At 39.6% G+C, this 27,647-nt stretch overlaps 1 protein-coding gene across 1 annotated transcript in view; it reads right to left on the bottom strand.

The window, feature by feature from the left end:
- Positions 1 to 27,647, bottom strand: part of KLHL32 (kelch like family member 32) — a 243,599-nt gene that overhangs the window by 30,968 nt on the left and 184,984 nt on the right. Inside the window, exon 7 of the mRNA XM_062187625.1 lies at positions 1,277 to 2,003. Coding sequence (XP_062043609.1) covers positions 1,277 to 2,003 — 727 coding nt within the window. The remainder of the gene's footprint in view (positions 1 to 1,276; positions 2,004 to 27,647) is intronic.

Here is a 27,647-nt window from a genome sequence, read left to right as displayed (position 1 = left end):
AGAGAAGCTGAGGCTGTGACTATCTATTTATTGAATATAGCAGAGGGAAAAACAGGGATGGACCACATGATTTAGTTTATATAAAAGAGAGAATTTTGTCAAAACAGGTGTTAAACTAGAGATGTAATATTATCAAAGAAAACCTTTGTGGGTATCCTTAAAAGTGCAGATGTCTTTAAAAGTCATTATTTGCTCTAAGAACACACATCAAAGTTACTCTTAATATTTAAGTTACTTGACTTTTCTATTCTTCTTTGTCCTTAGTGACACAGAAATTCAACAAATTTCAAGTGAGTTACAAAACAGGTATCCTACAATGGAGCAGATGCAACCTTCCTCCCTGATAGGCAAACCTTTCACAGGCAAGCACTCTGGCTCCTTCACAGTAAAAGTATTGAAAACATAGGTTGGTAATGTGCTATTAATAATGCATGCCTCACAGACTCCTTCTGAATATGCAGAAAGAAAAGGGTGTGAAGGGGTACGTGAGTGTGGATGAAACAAGGTTGGCGTTGGCAATGGGCAGGTAACTGCTGGGAGTGAGTTGTAAGTACATGAGGTTGATAACAACAGTCTCTCTACTATTTCCATAACAAAAAAATTTTTTTAAAAAGACAAAAAAACCCTAAGATAAAGCACAAATTTTACTTTCCAATAATCAGTTAGAATAAAAGCATAAATAGGAATGAATGATTAGGATGGCATGAATTAACCATTCAAAGATAATACACAAAGTTTGCTTTAGTAACTTAAATTCTTTCCCTCAGTTCACAATATAGCTATGACCTGGACATAAACCCATTGTTATACCCAGCAAAATGGATTCACTGGATTTTTACTTCTCCTGACTTATCTTTAATGAAATCATTCCTAGATAGGCAGTTGAGGGTGAAAGAAAAAGCAAAGGACCTAGATAAATCAAGAATGACCAAGAACTGACAAACAATAAAAGGCTTGGTAGAAAAACAGGTGTGATGGATCACTAACTTCCATTTTGAATTTCTCACCACTCATTATTCAGAAAGTCATAGAAAGGTCAATTACTTCCAATTACATTGTTCTCTATAGAGTAGGTGCTCAATAAATGAATGTTAATTAGCTAAAATAGCACCCTGTGCTCAACTGTTCAATTACAAGTGGCCACACTACCAGCGCTGACTTTTAAATTTATGCTACAATTAAAGCATGTCATCTTTATAAATATATATAATGTATGTATGTGTATATATATATATATATATATATATCCCCAACATATGAGGGAGGCATGTTCTACCTGATATCCAAAGGAGACCATCAGCCACATATCCAGCATGACATGAAAGGGATCGGTCAAAGGACTGCACAAAAGTCCATTTGTTCTTCTTGGGGCAGTATCTCTCTACTGTAGGCAGAACCTGGCGCAGTTCATTTCTGCCTCCAACCGCATAGAGGTATTCATCCATGGCACCCAGCACAAAATGCTCCCGGCAGTTCTTCATGGGTGCTATCTCTGCCCAGGAATTACTGCGGGGGTCAAAGCGACAGGCAGTCCTCACAGCACATGTCCGGCCGCTGGCATGCTCAACTTCCCCTCCAGCTACAAACAGGAAGTCTCCCATGACTGCCACACAGTGGTGGCTTCTTCCCACAGGCATGGGAGCCAGCTCACTCCAGTTGGCAATAGCGGCGATGAGAGCATTCTCCTGATCTACAGGATTGAAGTACCGGAGCTCCTTGACTTTACACACCTCACGCTTTTTCCCACCGATGATATACAGAGTGTCGGACTGGAACCGCGGTTTGGTCCTGCGAGTCTGCCAGACAGGCTGTGCGTAGATGCTCTGGTGGTATTCCAGGGCCTCGTTGACAAGAGCTGTGGCCGTCTCGCTTGCTTGGACGAGGGGGTGGGACAGGGCCACTGTATGGAGAGTATCCACATCCATGAGGCCAAAGCGGATGTACTGCAGGAGCTCATCCAGGTACTGGTAATGGCAGTTGTGTTCCAACCACCTCACAGCTAGCTGAAACAGAGGGAGGTGGAATGAGAGGAGAACACAAAGAAAAGAAAGAAAAAGCAACAGTAAGGGCACCTAGCAGGTCACAATGAATTCTTTCTGTGACTTACTAATACACTTTCTGTTAGAAACAGTGTAACACTGGAATATTCTGATATTCAGGTGAGGAACCTTTTTCTGTGTTAATAGAGACACAAGAGAATTCACAACATTGTTGTAAGAACAATGTTAAGCAACACTGATGGGGGCTTAAGATATCACTAGGCATAAGTAATAATTGCTTTTCAAAGAATACAAATATTGTTGAAAAACAGCTTGTTCCCTATGTTTTGTGCATAAGAAGCTTGGAACATCCTACCAACCAGGAAATGTCAGCAGTGACCAGTGCCATCACAGCTGAAGTAATGTATGTCAACCCATGCATCAAGGTGCTGTATCAATAGAAATCATGTAAGAAAATATGTGATCATCTGAGACCACAGGCTGTACTTGAGAGAAAATCAATATGACACTGGCAGAATGATTTAGGAAGAAAAAAGACTTTCCCTCCACCCTTTTTGCTAAGTATGACAGCCTGGAAGCAAGCGAAGAAGAAGGAAAAAAAAGCCTGCAATCTGTCCATTTTATTTTTTTTTCTTTCCATTAGTTTGGACCTTGAAGACAGTTGTTATTTGTGCATGTAACATACCAGCAATTTGTTAGAGCCATTTTCACAAAAATTGACTATCACGGGATTACCTTTGTATTATGGACACATAACAGGAATTCTTTATTTTCCCATCCAGATCTCTTTCAAGGAGAAGAGGAGTAAAAACTTTTGACTACAAGCAAAGAGAATTTCTTAAAACTAAAGCGGGTACATTAAATGATAAATAACAAAATTAAATAATGCTTTTTAAAAAATCAAATTAATTCAGTTATAGACAACTTGAAGTCATTTCTTTAACATGTTTTAATATTTAAGTTTGGCAAATGTCCCCACATACCAGCATAAAAAAGTATATTCAATACATGGGAACTTCCAAAAGTTCATGGAAAATGTAATTAAAAGACTATGTACATTTTCATGAGCTTTATGATGACTCCTCGTATGTCCAGTGAACATAGTTGATATGAATTATTCTTTTTTATAAAGCTTTTATTTAATAAATATAAATTTCATAGGTACAACTTTTGGAATATAGCAGTTCTTCCCCCCATACCTGCCCTCCTACCCCCAAACTGTCCCACCTCTTACCCCCTCTCTCATCCCATTCTTCTATAAGATTCATTTTTAATTATCTTTATATACAGAAGATCAACTCTATACTAAGATTTCAACAGTTTGCACCAACACAGACACACAAAGTACAAAGTACTGTTTGAAGACAAGTTTTACCGTTAATTCTCATAGTACAGTTCTAACGAAAGACAGAGTTCCTACATGCGGAGCAAGTACACAGTGATTTAACAATTGACAATAGCAGCCTTCGTTGTGGCGTAGTGGGTAAAGCAGCCACCTGCAGTGTTGGCATCCAACATGGGCGCCGGTTTATATTCTGGCTGTTCCACTTCTGATCCAGCTCTCTGCTATGGCCTGGGAAAGCAGCAGAAAATGGCCCAAGTCCTTAGGCCCCTGCACCCACATGGAAAACCTGGAAGAAGCTCCTGGCTCCTCCTGGCTTTCGATTGGCGCAGCTCCAGCCACTGCAGCCAATTGGGAAGTGAACCAGCAGATGGAAGACTGACCTTTCTCTCTCTCTCTCTCTCTCTCTCTCTCTCTCTCTCTCTCTCTATCTCTATCTCTATCTCTCCTTCTCTCTGTGTGTAACTCTTTCAAATAAATAAATCTTTAAAAAAAGATTGGCACTCTTATTTATGATGTCAGTGATCACTCGAGATTCTTGTCATGAGCTACCAAGGCTAGGGAAGCCTTTTGAGTCCACAAACTCCATCAGTATTTAGACAGGGCCATAAGCAAAGTGGAAGTTCTCTCCTCCCTTCAGAGAAAAGTACAATGAGGTTTTACCTCACCCCAATTAGAATGGCTCTCATACAGAAATCAATAAACAATAAATGCTGATGAGGATGTGGGGGAAAGGTATCCTAATCCACTGTTGGTGGGAATGTAAACTAGTAAAGCCATATGGAAGATAGTATGGAGATACCTTAGAAAGCTGAAAATAGGCAGGTGCCGTGGCTCACTAGGCTAATCCTCCTCCTGCAGCACCTGCACCCCGGGTTCTAGTCCTGGTTGGGGTGCCAGATCCTGTCCTGGCTGCTCCTCTTCCAGTCCAGCTCTCTGCTGTGGCCCGGGAAGGCGGTGGAGGATGGCCCAAGTGCTTGGGCCCTGCACCCGCATGGGAGACCAAGAGGAAGTGCCTGGCTCCTGGCTTCAGATTGGTGCAGTGCACCAGCCATAGTGGCCATATTGGGGGTGAACCAATGGAAGGAAGACCTTTCTCTCTGTCTCTCTCTCTCTCTCTGTGTCTAATTCTCTGCCTGTCAAAAAAAAAAAAAAAAGAAAGAAAAAAAAAAGAAAGCTGAAAATAGACCTACCCTATGACCCAGCAATCCCACTCCTGGGAATTTACCCAAAGAAAATGAAATCAGCATATGAAAGGATTATCTGTACCCCCTTGTTTATTGCAGCTCAATTCACAATAGTTAAGATTTGGAATCAACCTAGATGTCTATCAACTCATTATTTGATATAGAAATTACTGTATTATATATAGTATGAAATACTACTCAGCCATAAAAAGAATGTAATCCTGTCTTTTGCAACAAAATGGATGCAACTGGAAACCATTATACTTAGTAAAATAAGCCAGTCCCAAAAAGATAAATATCATATGTTTTCCCTGACCTGAGGTAACTCATAGAGTACAAAAGTGTAATGTATAGGAGTGAAATTGACATTTTGAGATTTGATGATTGTTTTTAGCCCTTGTCTCTGCTGTTGAGGAACAGTATTTTTTCTTCTATTTGTTGAACTCTTTATTTAGTGTAGAGTTAATCTTATGAGTATAAAGTAAATTCAAAGTAGATCACTGTAAAAATTGAGAGGAAGGAGAAGGAAGGATGGGAACATGGGCAGGAGGGAGGGTAAGCTAGGAAGTATCACTATATTCCTAAACCTGTATAAATGAAGTATATGAAATTTCTTTACCTTAAATTAAAGAAAAAGAAGTTTCAAGGGACAAGATCTCAATAACTTCCTTGCAGGATAATTCAACAACTTAATAAGTGATTTCCCATTCTTTGCCCACAAAGCTTTCAAAATCAGAAAAAAATCACCTCATTCAAGGTCACTTCTCATGTACCAGGTAAAATTTCCTGAAACCCAAACTTCAATATTGCTCTTAATTTTAGCACCTTATTGTTCTGCATCTTTACATGGATACTCTGGGAAACAGCTGGAGAGAAACATTAGGTAAATACCCATGTCTCCACAGCCTCTTTTTGTTGCAGAGTGCTGCCCATTTAATTTTTTCTCTCTTCATAAATCAGTTCTTCCTGTGCCATAATCAATCTTGCAGCCCATCTCCAAACATTCTCCAGCTCATCTTTATCTTTCTAGGAAACTATGTCACTAACTGTGCGAGGGGCACAAAAGCAACTAGGCTCCGCTCTCAAGGAAATCTCTAGAAAAACAGACTGTCACTGGAACAATGACCACTGTGTTCTATTCTGGCTTTATGTCTACTATCACCCCATGTCACATGTCTCCTGCTATCCATGATCAATTTCCCCAAATACTATATTACAGAATATTTTGTGTACATACATTAGTTTGTATTTTCTGGGGATAATTTTTATAGAATTTCTTTGCAACATTTCTCACAGAATTCAAATAATTTTCACATCTTTATAATTTACTAATATTTTCAGACCACACAAGTCATTCATACTTTGGATCACAGGTGAATATAAGCTACAAGGAACTATCCTGCCACCAACTTCAAACCTAACATGTACACAAGTGACCTGGGATAATCAGATTCTGATTCAGTAGGTGCTGGTGGAATTGGGAGTCTGCATTGCTAATTAGCTTCTCGGTGTTGTATATGCTACTACTCTGTAGACCACACTTTGCATAGGAAGATTTGGTGTTTTGGCATAGTAGGTTCAGCCATCAACTGTGACATTGTCATTCATATAGGCACCAGTTCTAGTCCTGGCTGCTCCACTTCCAAGCCAGCTCACTGCTAAAGCACCTGGGAAGGCAGTCAAAGATGGTCTGGGTACTTGGGCCCCACCCAACCACGTAGAAAAACAGATGGAGTTTCGGCCTCCTGGCTTCAGCTTGGCCCAGGCGCAGCCATTGCAGCATCTGGGGGGTAAACCAGAGGATGGAAGATTGATTTCTTTCTCTCCATCTGTCTGTCCCTCTGCCTTTCAAATAAATAAATCTTTTAGGCATAAATTTAAAGTACTTCAATATTATGGGTAAGAGAGCACGTTTTGACACCCTTAGTTCTATAGGGTCTATAAATCAAGGACTGACTCTTATAAACACTCTGCACTTTTGCCTTTATAATGATAAAAATACATATAAAAGTGTTAATATGCTCCATTTTTGCTTTCATAAAAATATAAAGGAAAAAATATACCACTAAATCCATGGATAACTCTCGTGTATCCAAATGATGAAAGAAATGGCAAAGAAAATTCAAAAAAAGTGGGCCACTTTCAAATTACTTCTTTGCTGTGAACCTCACCAGTGCACTATTCAATGCCATGCTGAATTAAGGGCAATGTAGTGCAGGAAGTCCTTGAGCCCATTTTAGGGGCTTAATGACTATCATGGTAGAAGGGTGATCCATCAGTGGGCATCACACAATCCAAAGACCACAGCTAGCTTTGTAGCATGTTTTGTGTTTCAGTTTAAGAGAGTTTATGACAGGAACTATTTGGTTTTTAAAATAATGATACTACATTGAGAGAGCATAATTCATGGGATGATAAAATCCTATCTTGTTTATTCTGACATACTGATATCCCCATCACCCTAAAATCTAGCATTTAATCAGAAAGAAAATGAGAAAAATAGCTAACGTCTTGTCTCCCACTTTTTTGGAGACAAAGCCAGCAATAGTGGAAAAGAGATTACCAATTCAGCTGGGGGAGTGGTCAGCAACCAAGAGTGCTTAGGAAACAAGGCCATCAGGCAAGATGTCTCCTATTTGATTTGAAACACAATGGACCATCATCTCCAAGAACAAGTGACCTCCCAAGCACTCTGCCTGACCCAATGTATCTGATGCAATGGAGAATTGTTCCCTCCAGAACAAACATTTGCCACAGGTTAATACAACTTCAACTTATCCCATTCTCTATCTCTGATAAAAAACAGTTCTTGGCACATAGTTGGCTATAAAGATCTGTTGAATAAATCGAAAATCCTTTACAGAACTTTGTAGGCTATTTCTCTTGAACAAGCAAACAATATCAAGGCCTTTATTTCTTTATATATTTATTTATTTATCTATCACAGGCTTCAGTTTTCTATTTTATTATCTCATTTTTATGGCTTTCCAATAAGACCTTTCTAAGCTCTCAAAGCTCCACACTGCAGCATGCAGTGTACTAAACTTAGATATATAAGCCCTTATTTTCTTCCCTTATATGCTTGATGCTGGCTACCTGTATTTGAAATTCTTGGCAATACAATGAACATCACAGTCTTTTAAGCCTTCAAATAAATCATATGAGTTTATACAAGGAGAAACTTTACAGTCTACTTGGTTCAAGCAGAATATATGTATATATATAATCCTAAATATAATAATACGTAATTCTAAATTCTACAAATGTTGCTCTGGTTCAATTAAATTATTCAGTTTATTCTCAGGTATTTCAGAACTATATCAACTGAATGACCAAATGTTATATTCCTAACATTATCAAGTCCTTGAGTTTGATCTAAATTCCTTTACTATTCATGTAAAACACACTCAGAAGCTGTTGTTTGAAATCTAGAATTCCTAATCCTTTTAAATAAGTATGTGTTTTGATGTCTAAATCTACTCATGTATATCCATGTATGTGTGTACTCTACAATATGATTCCAAGTAATGCAAAACAATAAGAAATCTCACAAATTTCTTCCCAAATCTAAAAACACTAATCAGTGTACTCTTCTGTCAAAATGTCTTATTTTTTTTAAAAAAAAGATTTATTTATTTATTTGAAAGTCAGACTTACACAGAGAGAGAGGAGAGGCAGGGAGAGAGACAGAGAGAGAGAGGTCTTCCATCTGATGATTCATTCCCCAATTGGCTGCAACAGCCAGAACTGTGCCAATCCAAAGCCAGGAGCCAGGAGCTTCTTCCGGGTCTCCCACGTGGGTGCAGAAGCCCAAGTCTTGGGCCATCTTCTACTGCTTTCCCAGGCCATAGCAGAGAGCTGGACTGGAAGTGGAGCAGCCGGGTCTTGAACCGGCATGCATATGGGATGCCGGCGCTTCAGGCCAGGGCATTAACCTGCTATGCCACAGTGCTAGCCCCCAAAGTGTCTTTATGTTTTGCAAATACATGTACACAAGTTCCCTTCAAAAGCAGGTTCTCACCACATGAGTTGATCAAATATTTTTAAGTGACATCAACAAAAGATAAAATCTTTATGACATTGTCTAAAGTAACTATTTCTTTGGCTTGTCCCATAGATATTATTTCTCTGTGAAAAGGATGTTCTTATTATAGAAGTCATCAGCCACAGCTGAATAAGCAATGACTGGTATTTTTGTTCATTGCCTTGTTCTACCACTTCGGCCAGCAGAAGCTATTGTTACTTTCCTATGGAAAACTTGGCTGTAGACAGCTTTGCTGAAAGTGCAAACTGAGCCCTCCTTTCTGCAGAGGCCCATGCTGTGATGGCACAGTGTCCATACCCTTACCATTCTTGCCATCCCATTGAGATCAGCCAGGGTACCAGCCTCCCCTCAGTGACTCTTTGAAAGACAGCATAAATTCTGCAGTTCTGCAAATTCAGAAAGGGATAAAGGAAGGACAGACGAGCAAATCAACAGCTAAGTGACATTCCTGAACATCAACAGAAAAGCTGGGAATGTGGGAATGTTAAAGAGTATTTGGACAACATAGAGTAGGAAATCAGGGATGCTGGTTTTAATAGAATGAATGACTTGTGTAGGCAGAATTTTCCCTTTCTAAACAGACTACCAGCCATGCTCTCTGTCTTCTATTCCATGTCCTCAATGGGAAATTCAGGGATTATTATCTATTAGAGGAAAGTATGTATTCTAGGGAACATTTTATAATGCCTTGAGTTCTAATAAACATAAAACTTTATCATGACATTCTTTTAATATTAAATAAAGTTTCTTTAGATTAAAAATGTGAAAGTTTGCCTAATGCAAGTGAACAGGTGTTGAAATTTGCTATGCTGTATTATACAGAAGCTCACCTCCTTAATGTGTGTCTTGTAAGGTCCATTTAGTGACTTAAACCTGAATAATAACTGCTATGGAGAGGAAAGCTTATATAAAGAAATGAATGTGCCACATCTTGTAGTCACATCTTTTCTATAAAATCAAATGAAAGGCAGCGATTCCTATAAAATCCAAAAACACCAGAAACTAGAGATGCAGAATCAAAGCATTTTCTTCTCCAGAACAATGAAAATGTTACCATGGAGGGATATTAAAAATTATAACAGTGCTCACTCGAATGCTATAATTAAAATTGTGTCAACATTTTGCTTGTAAAACAGATTTTTCAAGGGAGGTTGCACATTAACCATTATAGCTGACTACAGACTTACATAAGATGCATAGGCTATTTTTTTTAAGAAATATATTTCAATGGAATCAAGTCTGTTGAGGCCCCAGATTCATATACTGTCAGAAAAAAAGAATCTGCAGCTTTAAAAAGGGACATTTTATTTAGCAGATACAATAACAACACATATTCTTTCATTCTTTATTTAAATTTTATTAAGTTGGGATACTGATAAATGCTCTTTCTTTAACATTAGCATAAAATCTGTGCTCTGATAATTATATTTATATTTTTTCAAAAAAATAATTTATATTTTTATAAGGGCTGGCGCTGTGTCACAGCAGATTAAGCCACCTCCTGCTAAGCCGAAATCTGCTCCTCTTCTGATCCAGCTCCCTGCTAATGCACCTGGGAAAGCAGCAAACGATGGCCCAAGTACATGGGCCCCTGTTCCCTCATGGGAGACCTGGATGAAGCTCCTGGTTCCTGACTTTAGCCTGGCCCAGTCTTGGCCATTGAGGCCATTTGGGGAGTGAAACGTGGATAGAAGGACTCTCTCTCTCTCTCTGTGTCTCTGCCTCATCCTCTCTGTACCTCTGCCTTTCAAATAAATAAATAAATTCTTTTCAGTACATACTACAGAGCTCCAAAAGCAAAAGCCCCTAAAACTGAAGGTGCCTCTTCCCACAGATGGGGATAGGCAGCTATGGCTTTAGGAACCACCACAAACACCCCACTGAGACAGATCACATTTAAGCTGTAGCTATTTAAGAGGCAGGCAAAGAGTGACCTGTGTTGTCTTTTGGCTCCGCATTATAACACAAGAGGAGCTTTAAAAAGTTAAGTTGTCTTATCAAGATGAAGACAAAATATAGGAACAGAGGTGAAGTTAGCATCCTGTGAAATTCTTCCTACTTAGGAAGTGGCTGTCAACTTGAGCTTATCTTTAAAAAGTCAGTAACAAAAAGATGGACCAGGCGGTTGGTTTCTCCTATCTAACATGAGTGAATTTATGTGATAGCCTCTTTTACCTCAAGGACATATGTCACCAAAAATATTTCACATTAGCATCCTCCAAAATTCTTCTAAGTGGGAGAGGCAAACAAAATTAATCAGTATTTCTAATATTCAAGCCACAGGTTTCTATAGCATGAATGGTTTTTTTTTTAATGTTTTTTTGTTTTGTTTTGTTTTGTTTTGTTTTGTTTTTGACAGGCAGAGTTAGACAATGAGGGAGAGAGAAAGAAAGAGAAAGGCCTTCCTTCCGTTGGTTCACCCCCAAATGGCTGCTACGGCCGACACGCTGTGCCAATCCAAAGCCAGGAGCCAGGTGCTTCTCCTGGTCTCCCATGAAGGTGTAGGGCCCAAGCACTTGGGCCATCCTCCACTGCACTCCCGGGCCACAGCAGAGAGCTGGACTGGAAGAGGAGCAACCGGGACATAACCGGCGCCCCAACTGGGACTAGAACCCAGGGTGCTGGCACCGCAGGCGGAGGATTAGCCTAGTGAGTCACGGCGCCGGCTAGCATGAATGGTTTTCATAAAAGTCTTTTTAGGAAAAAAAAGTGGTTTTTTTTTTTTCCTCTATGATTCTATAATCAATGGAAATACACACACTTGTGTGCACATGTGAAGGTACACAGGCACACAGGCTCACCCAAGGACAAAACAGGGTTACCTCATAGTCTTTTTCTTCTTGGGAACAATTTGATATATTATCCAAGTCAACAGATATCATCTCTTATAAAAATGAAATAATCTTGGCCCAAGAACACACATTTCACATTTGTAAAGTGACTGCTTCAAGGTACTATTTATTTAGAATCCCAGAATGAGATCTTATAAATAAATGCCATTACTTAGTATTTAGTAAACTGTTCACATAAATTTTACCTCTGGACTGCTTTAAAATATGCCATAACCATGTACATACTAAGAACGCAGGGTAATGTTTTAGATGGCAAGAATGTCCTACAGGACAATAAAAGACAACTGGCATCACCCATGTCAATGATGCTGCAGGGAAAGTGAAATCCGTTATTGATCTCCTGATGTTTGAGCAAAATCTATGAACAATTACAGAAATAACATCCCATAATTGTCTTTCAGTGGTCTGACGATGGCCTCTGAGCCCCTCTATTCAGTGATGGCTGGGATTGCTTCAGAGCATTCCATGATGCTGGACTGATGGCATGAGACCGCTCAATGGGATGTTACTGCCGGTATATTAATATAACATGTCTCAGCATATGTTGAAGGAACTCTGCCTTTGATCTGTGAGATGATACACTTATATGATTGGAATAACACTGGAAAATGAAATAAAAGAAACTTGGCCAATAGAAGAAAGTTCTTCTGTATCCCATTGGCAATAGGGACTAGTGTGACACTACATGGGCCATGCCATTTCACATTCTTTCTCAGCTACCACATGCTATCACAGCATATTATCAGACTGAAGCCAGTTGAAATGGCCAGGAAAATCCTGAGACTTTTTACTGCTACTAGTTGGCACATGCCCATGGAGATAAATAAGACCTAATGATAAGCAGGCAGGCCTTGATGTCAAAATATCTCTTTCTGCAATTTAACATATTTATGCCTTTAGGAAAAACAGAGTCAGTTCCCTTACCTGCAAGGGAGACAAGGTGATATTATCTATACCATAGGGTTCTACAGAGGGTTAAATTAGACAACATATGTGGAAGTGTTTGGTAAACTGTGGCATTTAGACAATACATGGGATTAATATAATGGTAACATGCTACTGAGAGATGAAACTATTCCTCAATTCATTTATCTTTTTGAATTATGAGAAAGCCACCACATTCTGACCATTCTTATATTACACAATATTGTGCGATACTGACATAAATTTTGAGACATTTCTGTAGCTGATAACAAACGTACTATACAGTATTAAACACAGTTCTTCACATGCAAAGTGATAATAAAAGCATGGAAATGCAACAGATTAAAAACTAGCGTTCATTGTGAGTCTGTTTTCATACAAATGAACCCAGTATTTCTAACCCAGTAATTTAAATTATGTGGCTTTGTTAAATGAATGTCTGAGGAGCATAATTTAATGAATGAATGAAGAGATATACACGTAAACCTAGTTGTTTCTGAAAAGCACCTGGCACATACTCACTCGCTTTACCTGGCTTGGGTCCTCCATTAAGAACACTTAAATTCACATTCATAAGAGTCCTCTCAAATCTCAACTCAGTTAACTTAATGGTAAGGGAGAACTATGTATAAACCAGTTCTCTGTCTTGAGAACCCCAAAATAATGATTGATTATCTCAGTTGATTACCTTTCTTCTGGCTGTGTTGTCCCCTGGGAAAATGACCTAATCACACATCTTTTCTTGCTGTTTTTCTCATTCATCCATTTCTTAAATTTTTGAGTGTCCATTCTGTGCAGAAACTTACTTGGTGTGGGAAGATTCTAATCAGCATACTTTTATACCTCCTTATTTAAGCCATTCACTCCCAACTCTATTACTGCCACAAAACTCAATGCTTACACTTGATCCCAGGTATCTTGATGTATCACTGTAAAATATACTCATGGAATTTGTAACTAGGGGTAAAAAAAAAATCCTGCAATTTTCTAAATTCCCGTCTTTTGCAGACAGAATCTCAGGCACATGCCACAGCCATCTCCCTATGTTGTCACTGCACTGGTGTTTTAAATGTTGCTGGCACATTTATAAATTTTATGGTTTTAAAAAACTGTTTAATTTGTAAACATGCCCTGGAGCATCCTGAGAGCATTTAGTCTTTGAATATTCTTTATAAATTGATTCAAGAATAATGAGCCAATAGCAGGTTCACTGGCATGTGTGTTTCCCACCTGAAATTAAACCTTTAAGACTATGAATAAATGGGTCTCACTGGCTCAAACAGCTGCCCCAGATTTACTAAATCCCTCAAACAAGTGATATTATGAGAATTTAGATGTTCAGGAAGTACCTAAGCTGGATTCAAGGGTTTAAGGTTGGCAGTCTCCAAATAGAAAGAATCCTCGAAGGTCACTTTCAATATAACTCAGAGCTATGGAACACGGAGTTTGGAGTGGGAAACATGCTAGCTGAGGCACAGGACGAGGCATTGTCGGGGCTAATCTCTACTCTCACAGGGATAGAGCCTGGAGCAGGTGTCACGCCAGCTGGTTGGGCTGCGGATAGGGAGGCAGGGCCTACTTGTTGATGACTTGCAAAGTGTACACATAAAGGTGATTCCACCCATTGACCACCTTTGCCACGTGAATTTCAGTCTGTCTACTGATGTTTAAAGAGCATACTCCACACTGTGTTCTCTAATTTCACTTAATCATAGTATAAGTAACTGGGAAACAAGGAATTCTTTCTTTCCACCTTGCTACACTTTTGAGCACAATACACAAAGAAATAGCTGTACCCAAGAAGATACCCTCTTCACCACAACTGGCATAACTTTTTTTTTTAACCCAGAAACTTCAGAGAAGATTTAGGATGATACCCAGATGGTCATATAAAAGACTTTGAGGTAGGAAGGGGCCTTAACAAACAAGTCAATGTCAAATGAGTCTCAAAACAGAAATCAACCATGTAAGAATCAGACCAGCAGACAGAATGGGGTCCAGAAAGTGGCCTGGAGAGCCCCATCTATAGGTTCCTACAAGGAAGACAGATATGTGGGGGGATGGCCCCTGTGGGAGAGAGCTGGTGGCTTGACAGTCCCAGAAATCTCGAGAGTGACTACAACTGAAGGGATGAGTAAGCTGTGGCAGCTGTTTCAAAAGCTGGTCTGTAAGACAGGTGAGAGGAGGACCCTGTTTTATCCTCCATAGCCAATCTGTGTTTGCTGAAGGAGAAAACAGGAGTCCAGTGGAAGGAAATCACAAATAGGAGATGTTCTTTCAATGGTTAGGAGGAAGAGCAAGAAGAGCTTAGAAGGTGAAGGATTCAAGAGGAAAGAGAAACTAGGCCTGATGACCAGTCCCAGCCCTGCAAGCAGAACTGCCAGCACCTCTGAGGAGACAGGATCTCAGTGGGCGGAGTCAGTGTGAGAGCATAGAGGCGGGCGAGTGCAGAGGGCTCAAAGCCCTTACTTTGGAGAGGAGTTTTCCAAAGTTAGATACAGAAAGAGTACCCAGATTTGGAGAAGGTTGGAACTCAGTCAGGCTTAAACCCAAACCAATCTGAAATAATAAATTCTACTTCATTTAAGAAACAGCCTTTGCCTGAAATTCCCATTCATTTGCAAACATAGTGACTCTATAAAATAAAGTCACTCATTGACATAGGTACAAGTTGGTATTAAAATTAAACCTCACTCAAAAACTGTAATGTATATGAATGGAATTGACATTCTGACATTTGGTTATTGCTAACAGCCCTTGTCTATGCTCTTGAGGAACAGTGGTTTTTCTACTTACTACTTGTTGAATTCTGTATTTCATGGAGGGGCTAAGCTTGTGATTATAAAGAAAACTGAAAGTATGTCATTGTAAAAATTAAAAAGAAAAATAAGAAAGAAGAGGGAGTGAGGGAGAGAGGGAGGGTAAGGTGGTAAATATTATGCTTTTAAAACTATATATATGAAACACATGAAGTTTGCTCCCTGCTTATAACATGAAAAACAATAAATAAACCACACACTATTTTTTCTAAATACCAATGGTTTGCTTGACACATTACTTCCTGTTGCTTAAAAATAAGACAGAATATTAGAAAGCATCCCTGAAGATTATTTTATCCATATTGTCCCTAGAGTTAAACAAAAGTAATCATTGGTACTCTAATGTGGTGAAGAACCTGGAAAGACTATATAGATATGTACAATCCAATCCAATTCTCATTTCTTCTTTTAAATATTCATTTTAAACAGCACTGTTGTTTAAATAAGAGCCACATTAAAACAGTAACTGGATTCAATGATTTAATTCATTTTTGGAGCCTCTTTGGGGTGAAACTGAATTATCACATAATGGCTCTCAAAAACAAATAGCTTTTTTTGAAAGCAAGAGGTAAATAATGTGAAAATAAAGCACTAGAAGTAAAATTATAATTATTATAATGCTATCACTTTAACATCTATAGCTTTGATAGTTTTGCAATTGACATGTCAAAAAAATGTCCAAGGCTAAATAGAAATTGATGCTGAAGTGTGTGTGTGGTGGGGGGAAGATGAGGACAACACAAAAATGCAGAACAATAAGTCTAGCTCTCATATGCCTCTACATATGAGATCACTATGCATAAGTTGGAGACAGAAATAAAGGTTTCCTTTTTTTTCTTCTATTTTTCTTTTTAAAAGGTGTGCATAATATAGGTACAAAGCTCATTACAGCATGAGTTACACATTGTAAACACCAGCATTATTAGATGCCTACCTCGTTTTTACCCTATACTTCACATAGCTACAGGATTAGGTGCTGGATTTATATAAATTGAAATCTGCAACTTTTAACAACCTTAGTACTTCTACAGACAAATATCTGTCTCTCTACCTCAACCCCTCCCCCAGGATTTGCAAGAAGAAGGGAAAAGGACTAAGATGCTGTGCTTGGAAGCAGGAGTCCAACAAAGTGTTATGAGACAGCGCAGCGAGAGGAGCACAAGGAGAAAGGAGCCTTCAGTTCCACACGTGTGGCCCACTTTGAATTTTCCCTTCGTTTGCTGGTTGCTGTAAGAATCAGTGCAGAACCACCGTGTGAGCTGCGGCAGTAGCGAACTGCCCAAAAGTATCCCTGTCGTTCTGACTTCCCCAGTGCACAATCAGAATGGAAACATTTGCTCTATTGGAAGGCAGTGATAAGGATGGATTTTTAAAGTTTCCATTTTTAAGTGAAAATGAAAGAAAAATGCTCTTCTAGATGTGTTGTGCCTTTGAGCTCCATTTGAAAAAAGAAAAAAAAAAAGGCAGAGAAAGCTGCTGTGAAGGTCACCGAGTGAAAGAACTTCCTCAGGGCACAGAATAAATTAAATCCCAAGGAAAAAATAAAATGTGATTTCCAGAGTGTGAGGCACAAACTCCAAATGACAATGATTGACAGCCAAACTATATCCGTGCAATATCCAAGACTGCACGTTCTCATTTACCTCAGTGTAGCCAGCAAGCGCCCATTAAACATCCGTCTGATGCCCAAATTAACCTTCTTGGCAAACTGAAAGAGGCACAAACTATCATAATCAACCTTTCATTATCACAGCAGCCTCTAGTTAAAGGGTCAGAATAATTGTGCCATCAGAGCCTTGATTGTTTTCAATCAACAGACGGCTGGAGTGACAGCTCGGTGATGGAGGAGTCTGATGAAACCGCACCAGGCCTAATCAGAGCAGATGAAAGGCAGGCATGATTGGTGCAAATGAACAGTCGTGCCTCTCCTTTTCATTTACAATCTGAAATTACTCTTAAATTTGTGGGGTTTTTTTCATCCCTTATGAGCACCACTGAAAGAATGTTTGACTTATTATGAGTTCTGACAGTGCAGAGTTATAAAACACAGGTAGGGTTATCAGCTGAGGCTTTAAGTGGGTATTCAGCATAATTCTAACAAATTCACTCTTGAAAAGCACAAAATGACTAAAAAGGCTTCCAATGACCTAACCTCTCCGTGCTGTTTGATTAGCAGGCCCGTTTATTCTGCTGGCATTCTGAATGATGAGACGATAAAATTGAGGGCAGGAATGCCCTGTAAATGTTTTCTCTCAACACCAGCGCTCTCTGTTAATCTTGGTATTAGTTCTGCTGCCCCAAACCTACTGCTCTTAAAGAGCAGTGAGGCCATTAAGAGACAGAAGTGTTCATCCATCTGAAGGTATCTACCAAATAGGGGTGGATTTGGGTTGAGAATTTGAGGCTACACTGGGAACCACAAGCAGTAGGGAGGGGACTGGCACCCACCAACCTGATGCTCATGCTAAAAGGAACATCTGAAGAAAAGGAATAAAACCACGACACACTAGGCCAATTTTGGCATCTAGGGGATCTGAAGAAAATTGAAACACTATAAAGTTGGGTTTACATAGCTGCTTTTATTAACAATCAGACATTAAGGTTCTTAAAATACTTAGTGATGAATGGAATATTCATTCAGAGAAGCAAAAATAAGCTTCTAACTTCTACTTTTTTCTCTGATTTTAGATCAACTGGTCAGTCATGGGAATGTTATGATTTGGATGAATAATGCAAAAACAATGTGAAGCCTTTCAGCTGCAAAGATTAATATACATCCAACCTATGTTTGTGAGTGTGAACAGACTTTGGGGGTTTTGATCTTTTGGGATTTCAACATGCAGGATTAAGTTGTTCAGGGTGGTGTCTATCAGGATTTTTATTGTTAGTAAGACAGACAATAGGATAGCTGCAGGCTTAGGATCCAAAGTAGTTTTTAATGTTTTCACTCAAAATTTTTACAAGGAGCCTCCAAAAATTCATGGGAAATGATTATTACAAAAAATCAAGACATGGGTTTCAAAACTTTCTGCATCAGAAGCAGCTTATTTTTTAATTCCATTTCCCACAAACTTTACAAAGTACCCTCATAAATAAAACTTAGGCCATTTTATTTACTATATTATGTGTTGGAATGTTATAAATAACGAAGTAAAAAAAAGAATTAAAACAGCCTCAAGTTGTCCATGCACTATTTGGCAAAATTTGAGTTGTTCACCATGAATGTACCCAGAATGTTCAAACAAATGTAGAATCTTCAAGTAGAAGTTTTTCAAATCCATCTTATGACTTTCTATAATATCTCAAAGTTGTTTTTTTTTTTTTTAAAGATGTATTTATTTATTTGAAGTCAGAGAAAGGGAGAGACAGAGAGAGAAAGAGATCTTCTATCTGCTGGTTCATTCCCCAAAATGGCTGCAACAGCCAGGGCTGGGCCAGGCTGAAGCCGGGAGCTAGGAACTTCATCTGGGTCTCCCACGTGGGTGCAGGGGCCCAAGCATTTAGCCATGCTCCAGTGCTTTCCCAGGCACATTAGCAAGGAGCTGGATCAGAAGTGGAGCAGCCAGGACTCGAACCTACAACCATTTGAGATGCCAGCACTGCAGACAGCAGCTAATCCTGCTAAGCCACAGCACCAGCCCCTTTGTTTTTTCAACAATTCTCAAATGGAGATACCCTGCAAAGGGTTGAAACACACATACTTTCCAAATCCATCCTGGATCACTCTCCCATACTCCCTCAAGGGCCTGCTCACAGGCACCTCCAGCGAGCTTTACCAGTGATACGCACACCCCTTCAACTCCTGGCGGGCCAGTTCTCCCAGGGTGGTACTGGCTTTTTAAGGCACAACTTCATTCTGCCCACAAGGCAGTTCATGTATAGGTCAAACAAGACTGGCTTTGGGATATGCACTTAGGGTTTTAAACAAGATTTCCTGGCTGGTTTACAGAGCATAAAATGAAAAGTGGGCCAATTTGGGTAAGTGCCTATTCTAACCCCCAGAATTCAGAGAGTATGGAATTAATCATTCCACAGCATTACAGAGTCCCTATACATTGTCTAAGTCTGACATGAGACGAGAAGGGCATGAAGATTCTTCAAGGGACCGGGGAAACCTGACAAATCAATCCCTCTGTTTACTTTGTTATTTACTCTCTACTGGGTTTATATAGGGCTTCACCCTAAGGAATACACAGTCCCAGCAGTGGGCAAAAAAAAAAGAATCATTTACAGTCCTCAGAACCAATGTCATTTTCACAGCCAGAGAGAGCAACATAGAAAGCACAGTTGCTCCTTAACTAAGTGTTGTCCTTTCTGGATGGAAAGGTTTAGTTTTACTTTCAGCTGTGAGTAATTTCCCATTGTGATTGGCTGACTTATAGTCAATTTAGTATAATTAATGCCAAATTACATTGTAATTCACATAGAATTACAAATTAAAAGCTATATTAAGAGCAAATGAATTAATCAAAATTAATGATATTATGCTCACTTGTTTTAAAGTGTTAATAAGATAAGTCCTCCTAAAACGTTTAAACTTTAACGCACCATCCATCACTCCTTTAATTACCTGATTTCCTGGTTTGGCCAAGGGAGGTAGTGTGTGGGCACTTCTCATCAACAACACAGAGAAGTTAGGTACATTCAGTCTCTAGTGAGCAGGGCTCTTTTTAGCTTCTGTTCTTGAAGCATAAGAAATATAAGGATATTCAAAAAGTTCATGGAAATGTTTATTATGAAAAACCTATGCATGCATTTAAAAACTCACTGCACCAAAAAATCCTTTTCAAAGTCATTTGAATACAGTATACACACCAAGAGTTGCACATCAATGTATAGAGACATGAGTATTTTGTCCTCTTATCACACTTATAACTAACATCACAAAGCATTACTAGTACTCCAAAAGTCCTATTGCCACCTTCTCCATATTTTAACCGTAATAATTTTCCATAATACTGGAAAAGATGTCATTTCCATTTTCTCCATAATAATGGGAAACAATAGATTGTTATTTACATGCTATGAATCAGTGAAGCTGTATGTATAACCATACACCAAATGATGTGACATCCACACAAGTTTTATATTTTCTCTCCATTAAAAACCTTATCTTTAAACTCAATTTTTCCCAAAAAAGTTTTAAAAAAGATTTATTTATTTGAAAAGCAGAGTGAGAGAGAGGGAGGGATAGAGAAGCAGAGAGATTCCATCTGCTGGCTCACTCCACAAATGCCAGAAACACAGAGGGCATGGCCAGGGCAAAATTCAGGAACCAGGAATGAAATCCAGGTCTCCCACGTGGGTGACAGAAACCCAATTACTTGAGCCATCACCACTGCTTCCCAGAGTCGGCATTAGCAGGAAGCTGGACTCAGGCCCTGGAGTTAGGCTTAGAACACAAGTACTTTGATGTAGGACACACACACTTTGAACCAGCATATTAACTGCTAAACCAAATGACTGCCACTCAAAAATAAGTTTAGATCCTTTCTTTTAGAAAGCCAGGGACAAGAACTCTCTCTGGTCTACATGGCCAACTGCCATTCACACTATGAACTCTCAACTGGCCTGATATTGCAGGATACAGGCTCATAGGTTCATCTGTATTGGAAAGAGACTAACATTTGTTAATGTCAATAAATTAATATTTCTCCCTTTCTCTTAAAGTCTATTTCTAAGCTACTGCCCAACTATCAATTTGCTGAATCTGTCATACTGTCTTCTGCATATATTTCTAAATTTTCAACATATTAGGAATCAAAGGAAGATGTAATGATTAATCATTTTCATTTGTTCCATCCAATCTCTCATCCCAGATGGGGACCCCAGCCTGCAGACTTTCTACACAGTCTGTATCACTATAGCAGAAATAACAGCGCTCCATGTTCTCTTTTACACTGACTTCAATCTCTTGATTTTAAAGCAATGCACCCTTGCCAACCCTAGTTTCCTGCTTCATTCTTCACCCCCTTATACTCTGAAAGAACAAAAGGTGGTTCCCTCCCTCTTTCAGAATCCTGTCTCCAGCCTTTCTCATCAGTCCATCTAGAGACTCAATCTTCCGGGCTGTGACCAAAAGAGCCTCAGCAACACTTCTTGTATTACTTTTATTGGAGTCATTTTGTAGCTTCCCACAAAGTAGCACAACAGGTGAAAATGAAAACTGGTAATTTATTAAGAAATACCTACTTCTGGGGCCAGCACTGTGGCATAGCAGGCTAAGTCTCTGCCTGCAGCGCCAGCATCCCATTTAGGTGCTGGTTGGAGTCCAGGCTACTCCTCTTCCAATCCAGCTCTCTGCTATGGCCTAGGAATGCAGTAGAAGATGGCCCAAGTGTTTGGGCTCCTGTACCCCTGTGGGAGACCCAAAAGAAGCTCCTGGCTATGGATCAGACCAGTTCCTGCCATTGCAGCCATTTGGGGAGTGAACCAGCAGATGCAAGACCTGTCTCCGTCTCTCTGTCTGTAACTCTACCTCTCAAATAATTAAATAAAATCTTAAAAAAAAAAACCCAAAGAGATACCTACTTCTGGCTCACTTATCATAGAATAATATATAAAAATCAAATGGTGGAGTTAGAAATGTGCCAGGGGATTCCAATACAATCCCATCAAGGTTGCATGTACCAATGCCATCTCACTAGTCCAAGTGATCAATTTCAGGTCACAATTGATCACACCGATAGGTCTAAGAGTCAAAGGGATCACACAAACAAGACTAGTGTCTGCGAATACTAACTGATAGAATCAAAAAGGGAGAGAATGATCCAACATGGGAAGCAGGATACACAGCAGACTCATAGTAGGGCAGATGTCCTAAATAGCACTCTGGCCTCAGAATCAGCCCTTAAGGCATTCGGATCTGGCTCAAGAGCCCATGAGAGTATTGTAGGCATGGAAAGCCAAGACACTCTGGCAAAAACAAAACAAAAAAAAACCTAAATGAAAGATCTCTGCAAGTGAGATCCCAGTGGAAAGAACGGGGCCATCAAAGAAGGAGGTACCTTTCTCTGAAGGAAGGAAAGAACTTCCACTTTGACTATAACCTTGTCTAAATAAGATCAAAGTCAGTGAACTCAAGAGGCTTCTTTAGCCTTGGCAACTCATGACTAGAGCCTAGGGAGATTACTGATGCCATAAACAAGAGTGTCAATTTGTTAAGTCAACAACGGGAGTCACTGTGTACTTACTCCTCATGTGGGATCTCTGTCCTTAATGTGTTGTTCAATGTGAATTAATGTTATAACTAATACTCAAACAGTATTTTACACTTTATGTTCTGTGTGGGTGCAAACTGATGAAATCTCTACTTAATATATACTAAATCGATCTTCTGTATATAAAGATAATTGAAAATGAATCTTGATGTGAATGGAATGGGAGAGGGAGAGGGAGATGGGAGGGGTGCGGGTGGGAGGGAAGTTATGGGGGGGAAGCCATTGTAATCCATAAGCTGTACTTTGGAAAATTATATTTACTAAGTAAAAGTTTAAAAAAATACCTCTGGTGTATGACATGGGCAAAGTACTTTGAGATTGCTTTCCAAAGGATTTGCTGTATTCCAAAGGAACACAATGAGATCTCCACTGACACCTACACTGTGAAATGAGTCAATCATGGAACAAACCTCTATGAGCTTCAGTATTCCCATGAGTTAAAATTTGGATGGTGCTTGCCTCATCACCCTTAACAAGGCTGATGAGAGACTCAAATGAAATTACGTGTGTAAAAACGCTTTAAAATACGAAGCTCTCTAGGCTTGTAAAGAATTATTACTGTTGTTATTATTGATGGACTTCTGTGCCTAGCCTCAGGGTTTCTACCTCATACACAGCTTAGAGTTGGTTTTATTTTTAAATCCCTGATAACCCAGGTAGCAGCAATATTACTGCAGGCCACCAATGCATAAGTAATATTCTCCAGTCATCTTTTTCCTTCTCATAGCAGCAATGACAAAAATATCAGTGTGGAAACAACATGAATCACAATGAAAATTAGAAGCAGAGAACATAAATATGTCATATCTCATAAATCACCTTGTTGTTCTGCTGTGCTCATTCTTTAAAAAAAGAGGAGAGAGAGAGAGAGAAAGAAAAAGAAACTATTAACTCATGGGAACAGCAGCACATGAATACAAGTTGGGTCTCCTGCAATTTCTGATAATCATGGCCCCTCACAGCTACTTGACAACACACAGCTCTGGCACTGAGGGGTACCTGGAACCAAGTCCCTCTGAATTGAATGTGTCACGCATCTCACAAAGGCATCAAGCCCAGACAAACATCAGCAAAGCCACTAGTCCTGCTACTCAGGGATGAATCCTCACAGAGGAATTAGCTGCATGCAGACCGGGAAGAATGACTAAATACACATGCTGGCAGCTTTTAGCACCAACCCCAGAAATAGCAGCACTTCTCAGTGTCTGGCTCAGCAACCTGAGAGGGTAAAACATCCCCTCTGCACAGCAGGGAAGTGGTGCTGCCTCTGCCTGGTCTCTTCACTAACAGCTCTAAGAAGGAAACGGAGACATCTTCATTACATTTATAGAAAAGGCTGAAAGGAACAGTAAAAAGTTTTAGGAAGAAAACTGGGAAGTGTTCAAATCTGATTAGTTTAAGAAGTGATAAGTTTAGGGGAATAGGAGATATGAGTAAGATGCCCAAAAAGTGCCTATCTGGGAAAAAAAACCCAAGTAACAATGCACTCACATACACAAAATAAAAGTAAAGAAGGGCGAGAACACCATGGGGGAGTGCAATTTTGTTTGGGGATACAAGTTCATAGGCTACAGTATTTGATTCCTTTCCTAGGTACCCAAATCCAAGTGTTAAAACTGTGAACACTAGGGGCTGGTGCTGTGGCACAGTACATTAATCCTCTGCCTGTGGCACTGGCATCTCATGTGGGCGCTGTTTCTAATCCTGGCTGCTCCTCTTCTGATCCAGCTCTTTGCTATGGCCTGGGAAAGCAGCAGAGGATGGCACAAGAGCCTGGGCCCTGCACCCACGTGGGAGACCTGGAAGAAACTCCTGGCTCCTGGCTACAGATCGGCCCAGCACTAGCCATCGCAGCCCTTTGGGGAGTGAACCAATGGATGGAAGATCTTTCTCTCCGTCTCTCCTTCTCACTGTCTATAACTCAACTTCTAAAATAAATTAAAAAAAATTTTTTAAATAGACACTAGTCATATTCTTTTTAAGATTTGATTTATTTGAATGGCAGAGTGGCCAAGAAATCATCGATCTGCTGGTTTGCTCCCCAAAGGGCTGCAACAGCCATGGGTGGGCCAAGCTGAAGCCAGCAGCCTGGGACTCTATCTGGGTCTCCCATGTGAGTGGCAAGAGTCCAAGTACTTGGTCCCTTTCTGCTGCTTTCCCAGGCTGTTAGCTGGAAGCTGATCAGAAGCAGAGTGGCAGGGACTTGAACTGGCATTCTGATATAAGCTGCTGATGTAGGCAGTGTATTAGCTCACTGCACCATGATGCTGGTGCCCCATTACAATTTTTAATTCAATAATCACCCCCAGTTTGATTTCTTGGAGGCTTGGACTGTACAGTTAACCCAGCTTTCTGGATTTTATACGAAAGCTAGCTTTCAACACTATGCATAGCACATAATAGGTCCTGAAGAAATATACAGTTTTACTACTACAAACTTCCTTTATCCATTTTTAAATATTCTTTTTTGGGGTGGCCATTTTGTGCAGTGGTTAAGACAACATTTGAGATGTCTTCATCCCATATCAGAGTAACTGGGTTCAAGTCCTAGCTCTGCTCCCAATTCCAGTTTCTGGCTAATATACACCTTGGAGGCAGAAGGCGATGTCTCACGCAGTTCAGACCTTGCTGCTCGTGCAGGAGACCCAGACTGAGTTCACGGCTCCCAGGTTTCAGACCTGACCTACCCCTGGCTATTGCAGGCATCTGTGGAATGAACCAGCAGATGAGATATTTTTTATCTTTGTCTTTCAAATAAATAGCATTGAAAGATTTTTTAAAACATATATCCTTTTTTATTTCTGCTACTTCAAAAATTAAATAGCTGTTTAGAAAGCTGTTTAGAGCTGCATACAATGAAGAAAAGACAAAGCTACCCTGGGTGGTATGGAAACGTCCAACAGAAACATTTTATTTTGTATTGTATCCGGATCATTCTGGCATGCCCAGAATCAGCATGTGATGGGACCGAGTAGCAAGCAGAAGGCTCTACAACAGACCCTGCAAGGTCCATGAAAGCAAGACCCTGTTGGTCCTCTCCATTACTGGATGCCCAGCATCCACCCTGTAGCAGGCAACAGTGGTACTCAAGAGGACATGGTTGGGCAGACTAGATACTGAATAACTGTTTGGAATGAATGAAAGAATGAATGAAGCCCACGCCATGAAATAGAGAGGTACAATTAGCAACATGACACAGACATAGAAGCAAGCAGAATGGCCATTATCCTCCCAATCTGTGGGCACTACACCAGGGAACTGGAATGGTCAAGCCACTCTTAATTTCTTCTAAAGCCACAGACTTAATCCGATGTGCTTCTGTGACTCACTTTTGAATTTGGTGAGCTTCTTCTATTATGAATTTAGAAGTCACAGGCTAAAATAGAGCTCAAGAAATGAAAGACTTCTGACTTCTAGGTTATTTTTAACCTCAGTTTCCCTTATTGTACTACTGGAAAGCAGAGCCATGATAAAGGCAGAAGTATTCTTGAATCTGTGATGTGGTATTCAAATCAGAAGTATTATGACAGCATTGCTTGACATACAGTACTGTCCGAAGTCCTTGTCTCGGCCTGGCCAGTGGTTCAGTTAGGTCAATCTGTCATCTAACGATAAAAGATGAAAGCTCAGTACATCACTAATGTCCCCTTCTTTCCCACTACACAGAGACAGTAGGTTTTTGTTTCACTTCACCTTCTGGGACCCCTTTTGAGAAAAAAAAAAAAAAAGTGATTAAATCAAAGCTTAATGTGGGTGATTCTTTGGCATAAATAAAAGCCCAGGAGGAGTTTTTCAAAACACCATCACATTTGAGATTGTAGTCTTCTCTAAACAATATGTGACTTTTATCTTTATAGATATAAAGTGAATGTGTTATTAACAGTATGGATTATTGAAGCAAATTTCCAACAAAAATATCAGGGAAAATTCAGTCTTTAAAAGGCCAAACTAATTTTGTACACCAATTTTCTTAGACTAAATTCACATTTTATAAGAATAGTAGGATGTCATATTATCCATTCAATATATTTTAATATGGAAACTCTACATTATTGTTTTTATTTATTATTCATAGAGTGCAAGAAAACAACATGGAAGGGAACATACAAACACTTCAGGCCACAGCTTCTTCCTCTAAGAATGTAAAATCAAAAACAAATGTAAACAGGATTACTCCCCAGACCCAAACCAGGTGTCATGGTCTCTCTTTGCCAAAGTGAAATGGGACTTAACCAGGAAAAAGGAGACTCCCCTCTCTGCAAAAGCCTGACCTTGTTCATTGTCATTTCTGTGACCACTGAATTGTTACCCTTAGTATCTACTTAAGTCCAGGCAAAGTGAGGCTCAAAATACAGGGAGGAGGTGCCATCTACGTCAAGGTTAACAAAGAAAGAAAAGTATTGATACAATTCAAAGGTTAACAAAGGAAGAAAAGTACTGGTCTTATAAAATAGTAAGTCTTCCTGACTAAAAGTAGGAAACAGTTAATAAATTGATAACTAAAGGAAAGTAAAATGTCTTTGTATTCAAATACAAAGGTGAGATAAATCTCTCTAGCCTAATAATTGAACATTTAGGTAAAGCTTTTTGCCCCAGAATCTAGTTTCCAACTCTATACCTAGCATAAAATAGGTACTCAAAAATTACTCATTTTTATTTCCATAAACTATCTTTATCCTACTTGTTTATTTTATCTGAAAGGCAAAGAGAAGGGAGAGACCAACAGAGACAGACACAGACAGACAGAGATTTTCCATCTGCTGGTTCACTCCCCAAATGCTCACAACATTCGGGGCTGGGCCAGGTCGAAGCCAGGAGCCCACCACTCAATCTGGGCCTCCGATTTGGGTGTCAGGGACCCAAGTATTTGAGTTATCATCTGATGCTTCCAGGGTGCATATCAGCAGGAAGCTGGACTGGAAGTGGAGGAGTCAGGATTCCCACTAGGCACTCTAATATAGGATATAGGTGTCCCAAATGGCATCTTAACCACTGTGCAAAACTTCTACCCTCTTCTATCCATTTTAAAATATCCTTTTGTTTCTGATACTTCGGAGATAAAGTAATAATTCAGATAACTGGAATAATGTTATAAGGTCATAAGAATCCCTCCCACTCAGGGTGAGACCTGTGAGAGGAAAATGTAGTTAACAAACCTGTCCTGTGCCTTACACTGCAGCATGGTTGTTATATTTAGTAAGTGCTGAATACATACTGATAGATGAAAAGTCATGCCTTCCCCCATGCAAGAACATACA

This window comes from Lepus europaeus, chromosome 3, assembly GCF_033115175.1.
Source record: "Lepus europaeus isolate LE1 chromosome 3, mLepTim1.pri, whole genome shotgun sequence".
NCBI classification, from domain to species: Eukaryota; Metazoa; Chordata; class Mammalia; order Lagomorpha; family Leporidae; genus Lepus; species Lepus europaeus.
This window is presented reverse-complemented; position numbering and strand designations above follow the sequence as displayed.